The following is an 8,005-nucleotide window of genomic DNA, read 5'->3' on the forward strand; positions in this document are numbered from 1 at the left end:
GTCACAACCACCATAATTTTGGACTCTTATATATGTATGTGAAAACGACATGATCATCATCATGTGTATGAATTAAAGATCAACAACAGTACTAGTACTATATATAGCTATAGATCTATCATCATGTGAAATCAACTATATATATATATTACGATCGGTCTCTTGACCCAATTAACTAATTAATTAACCATATAATTAATGAAGTCATCATATATTATATATATTGTACTTCCTTGAATTTATATATATATATATATATGTTTGCATTATATTAAGTAGTCATTAATGAAGTACTGATCGAGTTAATTGTATAAAATCATGCATGCTGATCATGATTGATCAATATCCCAGCAGCTTGCAATGCCTCGTCCTAATTATAACACAATGCCTTTCCAGAAGAGAAAGAACAGCCATTCCAGAAGCTAATCCTTGCTTTCTACATATCCAGGGATGAGCATTATTGAACACTACTCACCATTTCCTAACACTGCAAGGCGATGGTGGCACTGATCCGTACGTACAAAGGCAGAACAGATCAAGAGAAGAGCATGCATACATGCATGGCTTTTTAACTTTTCCGAATTATTGAAGAAAAATGCTACTCACTTACAGTTTGATCTCGATTGGGTCTCAATAAATTTTATTTTTTATTTAATAATTAAGAAAGTAATTTTTAATAATATTATGAATTTAAAAATAAAAAATATTTGAAGGTATAAAAAATGAATATATATATATATATATATTTTTTAACCCTTATCTGTACCCTCTCGTGCTAGCACTGCTCAAAACAGATTTTACTAATTGGGGATAATGATCATGATGACAAGCTGCATCCCATTGGTTTTGAGCCGTTCTACACTCACCGAGTGTGTAGCACAAGAAATGAGAATGACTCGACCAATGGGTCTTTTTTTTTCATTCATTTTTTTATATCTTTAAATATTTTTTGGATTAGCTTTAAAAAATAATCCATCGGTAGGATTACCTTTTCTCATTGGGATTTTTATCTAGTGGGCCCGTGAAGGTTCCAGCTCATTACCTAACGAAGAAAAAGAAGAAAGCTTTCGCTTTCTTTGGATTTGGATAGCTAGCTTAAATTGGTTAATTATTTTCAACTGAGATTGGATCGAACCGGATGATCGGATTGATTTGTTCATACAATTCAGATGAAATGAGATATTTTATTAAAAATTAAATAAAATATTATTTTTATTTTAAAATTAAAAAAATTAAATTATTTATTATATTTTATATAAAAATTTAAAAATATTATAATAATAAGATAATTTTATATATCTAAACCGAACCTTAATTTATCACTTTTTGCTTGCGGGGGATTTTTCTACATATATACAGATATGCAGATTGCAGGGGTCCTCTCTCTCTCTCTCTCTGTTTTTTTTTTTGGTTTTGGGTGCCCTTTTCACGGATTCCACACGTTTAGTCAAGAATACACACTCGCCTAATTATAATCAGACAACACGTTATAATCGCTCAAGAAAGTACATTAATGTTCAAATTAATGTACAGAGCATGCACGCGTGTTTGTTTTATATAATATTAATTATTTTCAAAATATTGTCGTATAATCTAAAGCAGATGTAAAAAACATAGATATTATAATCAGTCGACGTTTGAGGTGACCTGATCCATGTACTCGTTTTGTAGCATTTTTCAACCGTTTTACATGTTTCTAATGAGCGGTACATTTCATTAATATGATATAAATTATTAAGCAATGATGCTTTTTCAAGGTGATCTAGCATGCATTAAGAGTCTTCTAGATCTATCACATTATGTTTATAAAGATCGTCAGGTTATTCACGTGGAAGAGTCGTCTTAATTAACATCTCATCTGTCACATCACATTATGATATACATCTGTTTAAGCTCAAAGTATAAAAAAATTATATTTATAAATAAGTGTAGACTGTTATAAAAAAATTAATATCTTTACGTGTCGTTTGGATTTAAAAATAAATTGAAATAAATTATAAATAATAAAGAGATATGTTATAAATAGTAGTAAAATTTATAAGTTAAAATTATTAAATAATAATAAATAATAATAAAATAAAGAGAGATATTTACATGTACGGTACAATCGCCAGGATATCATTTTGCTTCACGCCTATATAATTAATCACGTGCATTTCGTGTGCCGTTAATTACACAAATAAAAAAATGCGTCCGGTAGAGTAACGCTTTTCAGTAAAAAACAAAATAAAAATAGAATAAAGTTAGGTAGCAGTTTTAAACGTATATATTTTTTGTAAAAATATAACTCTTGTTAAAAATGAGTTTTTTTTTTATAATTTTTTATAATAAAATTGATTTTATAATAAAAAATTTGAATGAAACTTACTTATTTAAGTACTTTAACACTTGGTTTCGTAACCAACGAATCAATTGTCGGAGTTCATGGTCCTAGATCGGGAAAAGGGTGCCATCGCTAGGAGATCTCGTTGGGGATCTGTTAGTGTATATTTAATTACTATATAAAAAAATAAAAATAAAAATTCCCAACTAGAGCCCAAGTACAAGAAGAGCATCATTTTCCGTCGTAAGGTGTTGGATTGTCATATGTACATGTCACGTCACATGGTTTGGTACGTCGATATTTTTAACTTATGTTCCTATTTTTTTAAGGGTCTTACTAATAATATTAGAAATAATAACAAAAATTATTTGCAAGTAATTTAGATATTGACGCACCAAATTGTGTTGATAATCATGTAAAATCAACTTGCCACCTAACTGATCATGTTTACACCAAACGATACAAAATTGTATCTCATGACTATTAGATACGTGAAATGTTACTTATCATCTCTTGTATTATTATATTCTCATCATTTTATAATATAATATTAAATAGTTAAAGATTATTATTATATTTTATGTATGAGTCTATCATTTTAATATTATATCAAGATATGTTGAGATGATTATAATAAAAAATAATAATAAATAGATCTTCTTATTAGATATTAAAGACGTGTATGCATCGGGGTCGATCAAGATATTTTAAGGTCGTATTCTTTAAAAAAATTTGTTTGGTCGATCCATTCAAAACAAGGATGATTTTTAGCCAGCTTCAAACAAAGTTACTTCTCGGAAATTACAAGATTACACCTCTATTAATAATTTAATTTTTTTTAAATCTTAATTTAATAATAATATTAAAAAATAATATTTTTTTAACTTTTAAAGTCGTTTGGATTCGAAGATGACTTGAGATGAGTTGAGATGAATTGAGATGGATTGTAAATAGTAATGAGATTAGTTGTGAATAGTAATAAGATTTGTGAGTTAAAGTTACTGAATAATAATGAATAGTAGTGAAATAAATTAAGATGAATTAAAATGAGCTGAAATGACTTGCGAATCCAAACGCCTCCTAAAACCATCTCTCTCTTCCCATTCTTAAATCCAAACCGATCTTAATATTTGTGCGTTGACTTTTAATTGCTTTTAAATTCCCTGCGCATCTATCAACAGTCGATGTTGGTGAAAGCTAGCTGTAGTACTAGTGGTTTGAAACCTATTTTTATGGGAAGAATCTCACATATGTGAGGACATGACTTGCGAGATTGCTTAACCAAATTAATTAGTTCATGAGACGTAAAATGTGATTCATGCATCTTTTTTTTTTTCTTTTTCTTTTTTTTTTTAAAATTATCATCCCTCATTTTATATCATCTTTTAAAGTAATGTGATATGACAATTATTAATTTATATATATCATATTTTGTGTTGAGAAACGATTGATAATTAAGAATATGACAAATAATATTAATTGTTTTCAACTCCGGAGTTTAATGTTGATGATCATGTTTGCTTACAAATTAGAACGATATTTTTGTTTCAGTAATTAGCGAGAGTTAATATTAATGAATTAATAGGCAAAATTGACATTGGATATATAAGACATGCATCGATCATGCATACATGATTTTGATCAGGAAATTCCAGGTCCTTTCAAAAGTATTCTGGCCTAGTACTTCTAATTTAATTACGTACGTACATTGATCTCCAAGAAAGACCAAGACAATAAAACTATATATAATGACTAATATTAATTTACAACAAATATTGCATGTGGGATATTTTCACATTATAACTGCAATCACCTTGTCGCGACTAAGCTGTACGTCTGTTTTCTTGTTTTAGTGTAATGGCCATTCATTCATTACATGATCCTCAGGCGCCATGCATGCGGTGATTTTCGATCGTCATGTTTGTGATCATCGCCCTTTGGGATGTCGTTTTTACCTTACCAATTAAAGAGACGATCTGTTCACTAATATATATATATATATGCATGCTGGAATAATATTCTTGCAAGGCGTACTGATCGTGACGTACTCAAACAATTATTTATAAATAAATAAAATACCCATTTATAATTGCATGTGTGAGCTAGCCGAACGCAAATACCAGTAAATTATATATGCTCAGAAAAATCAGAAAAAAAAAAGAAGCCATGCATGCCGAAAAAGAAAAATATAGTGCGATATTGGTGAAGTACTGCATGGGTCCGGGGGAAGGAGTACTCACGCATGCAGCAAGCGCGCTCAACACAATGTGTAAACCAACTAACTTACAGGAATTGAAAGCTGGGGGTCAACTTTTTCGAAATTAAAAAAGACAAGAAGAGGTCAATAGTCAGGCGTATGTTCAACTTAAGCTAATTCCATTGCAAGTTCCTCGTTCATTTCCTTGAAAGCTTCAAGCATTTTTCCTAATTTCCCTTTACTCTCCCTCCCAACAATAATAACTGGCCCTACCTCTTGGCTCTTGCGCGCCTTTATTGGTGCTATATGCACTTGAGTGCACACTAATTTCACGCTATATATTCCCCCTCATATTTTGCGATCTTGCACGTCCATCACAACAACCCATCTCTCTCTCTCTCTCTCTCTCTCTCTCTCGCCTTCGAGAGTACTAGCAGTTAAGCACCCAAGCGTTAACTTCGATGGATCAGTTGCCGAAATGTGGAGCTAATTATACCCCTCTCACCCCTTTAACTTTCTTGAACAGAGCCTCTAAGTTTTATGCCAATCGTACCTCTGTGATATATGAGCGTACCCGCTTCACATGGCGGCAAACCTACGAGCGTTGCTGCCGCCTTGCTTCCTCTCTTCGTGCCCTTAACATACTCAAGAACAATGTTGTAAGTTTCGCCTTCCTAGTACTTAATGATTCACTTTTACATCAGCAAGGACATATGCTGCATATATGTTTATATATTATAATTCGATGTTCAAAGGAGCTGATCTGTTTTTCCCTTAATCTGTGTACAGGTATCTGTGTTGGCTCCTAACATTCCAGCCATGTACGAGATGCATTTTGCAGTGCCTATGGCTGGGGCTGTGCTCAACACCATCAATACCCGGCTTGATGCTAAAACCATAGCCACCATTCTCGGACACTCTGAAGCCAAGGTCTTCTTTGTGGATTGCCAATTCGTGCCGCTGGCACGCGAGGCTCTCCGCTTACTTATGGCTGATTCCAAGCATTCTCTGGGAGCCGAGTCGTCCATCCCCTTGGTGATTGTCATCGATGATATTGACTCACCCACTGGCGTCCGGCTAGGCGAGTTGGAGTACGAGCAACTGGTCCAAAAGGGCAATCCAAGGTACCTTCCCGGCGAGCTTGAGGATGAGTGGGATCCAATTGCTCTGAATTATACGTCAGGAACAACATCTGAACCTAAAGGAGTGGTGTACAGCCACAGAGGTGCCTACCTTAGCACGCTCAGCCTAGTTCTGGGATGGGAAATGGGAAGTGAGCCTGTCTACCTGTGGACACTTCCCATGTTCCATTGCAATGGGTGGACCTTCACTTGGGGCATTGCGGCGCGCGGCGGCACCAACGTGTGCCTGCGCAACGCCACAGCATCGGACATCTACCGTAGCATTGCCATGCACAAGGTTACACACATGTGTTGCGCGCCCATCATTTTCAACATCCTCCTCCAGGCAGAACCGAAGGAGCAAGGCCAGCAGATCATCACCTCCCCTGTCCAAATACTCACCGGAGGAGCACCCCCGCCGGCAGCTCTGCTTGAAAAAGTAGAGCCACTCGGGTTCCACGTCACGCATGCTTATGGCCTGACGGAGGCAACCGGACCGGCCCTGGTGTGCGAGTGGCAGGAAAAATGGAATCAACTGCCGCGCGACGATCAGGCCAAACTCAAGGCACGTCAAGGTATTAGCATACTGACGCTGGCCGATGTGGACGTGAAGGATTTGAAAACAATGGCCAGTGTGCCCTATGATGGGAAAACTTTGGGGGAGATAGTCCTGCGTGGAAGCAGCATCATGAAGGGCTACTTCAAGGACCGAAAGGCCACGTTCAAAGCGTTCAAGGATGGCTGGTTCTTAACAGGTGATGTTGGGGTCGTACATCCAGATGGGTATTTGGAAATCAAGGACAGATCCAAGGACGTGATCATATCTGGAGGCGAAAACATTAGCAGCGTAGAAGTGGAGTCGGTGCTGTATAAGCACCCAAGGGTGCTGGAAGCCGCCGTGGTGGCAATGCCGCACCCTCACTGGGGAGAGAGCCCCTGCGCTTTTGTCGCCCTGAAGAAGAATTCGGCAGGCAGAACCGACGACGTGAGCGAGGCAGAGATCATCTCCTTTTGCAGGAAGAATCTTCCCCATTTCACGGTTCCAAAGAAAGTGGGGTTCTTGGCCGAGCTGCCAAAGAACTCAACAGGAAAGATTCTGAAAAATGAACTGAGGGCTCAAGCAAAGCACCTTGTTGTCTCCGAGAATCATTCAAACGAGTCCAGGCCAGACCATTCTCAAGTACGGGTTCCTCGGTATGGCGACCAGATTCTGCAGGCCTTGTCCCGCCTCTGAAAAATTTAATAAACTCCCAATAAATTAAAGCTGTACAGTGTTCTTAATTGCTAATATCTGTATATTAGTTGGTTTTAAGTTAATGGGGGGAGACTTTCCGAGATATCTTGAACGAGCACATATAAATAACAAAAAGTACTGTAGTATTGATTTTCAGTTTATTTGTCTACCAAGTTTTTATTCTCTTATTTATGTCTTGGCTTGTACTTTGGAGGAACACGATGAACTCGATTGAGAGTCTTAAATAAAAGATTAAAAAAAAAATGCATGAAATAAACTAGATCTATATTATTTCTCGTCCGCATATATATTTTAAATGATATTAAATAAATTATATAAAATGCACTTTATATATTTTTCTTTTTCTCTACTATCTTTTATGAGATCTCTACTAAAACAATATTTCTCTTTTATGAATTTCCGCCGATGGAATCTTTTGTAGATAAAGCAATTATATATCAAGAAATAATAATAAAATAATTTTGCTACGTATCAACCACTATTCACTTACATACCCTACACCTAACAACTTTTTCTTTATTATTTTATAAGCTATGGTGTGTGTGCAGTGATAATAGTTGATGAAAATAATTTTTTATAATAAAAATGATCGATTGCCATCTATTCTATATATCGTATAAGAGAAATACTTTAGTTACAAAAAGATTATACAAAAATAATTTTACAAATTGATATAATTTAATGTGCTTTATCAGATTATAAAAAGTAAAAATTATTTTTATTATAAAGTAGATCTGACAGATCACTATAAAATCACATCAATTTGTATAATTACTTTGATATAATGATGTGTGACATCGTATAATAATTGGAGTGGGGGTAATCTGGCTAGTATTACTGCTGCATACTACCAGATCAAAGACTATGATATTATTAGAGTAATAATGATACCTACACAACACATTTCACAATATATTTCACAACATATATTGTAAAAAAGAAATATTTTTGTAAAATGATGTTAGTTTTATAAGGTATTTTACAAAAACATCCATCCTTTTAAAATATTGTTATGTAAAGTGTTGTGAAAAATTATGTTTATTAATCATTTTTCACGATATTAATGGCCTATCCTAAGCTGATCGATCGCAATGTCGACATAGTACTAC

At 34.7% G+C, this 8,005-nt stretch overlaps 1 protein-coding gene across 1 annotated transcript; it reads left to right on the plus strand.

Annotated features, from left to right (window-relative positions):
• Nucleotides 1-4,885: 4,885 nt before the first annotated feature.
• Nucleotides 4,886-7,152, plus strand: LOC109010091 (butyrate--CoA ligase AAE11, peroxisomal-like). The gene is made up of 2 exons (XM_035694755.1): nucleotides 4,886-5,179; nucleotides 5,310-7,152. Exons 1-2 carry the CDS (start codon nucleotides 4,982-4,984, stop codon nucleotides 6,873-6,875), a joined length of 1,764 nt encoding a protein of 587 aa, XP_035550648.1. The 5' UTR covers nucleotides 4,886-4,981; the 3' UTR covers nucleotides 6,876-7,152.
• The last annotated feature ends 853 nt before the right edge of the window (nucleotides 7,153-8,005 follow it).

This window comes from Juglans regia, chromosome 10 (assembly GCF_001411555.2).
Source record: "Juglans regia cultivar Chandler chromosome 10, Walnut 2.0, whole genome shotgun sequence".
NCBI classification, from domain to species: Eukaryota; Viridiplantae; Streptophyta; class Magnoliopsida; order Fagales; family Juglandaceae; genus Juglans; species Juglans regia.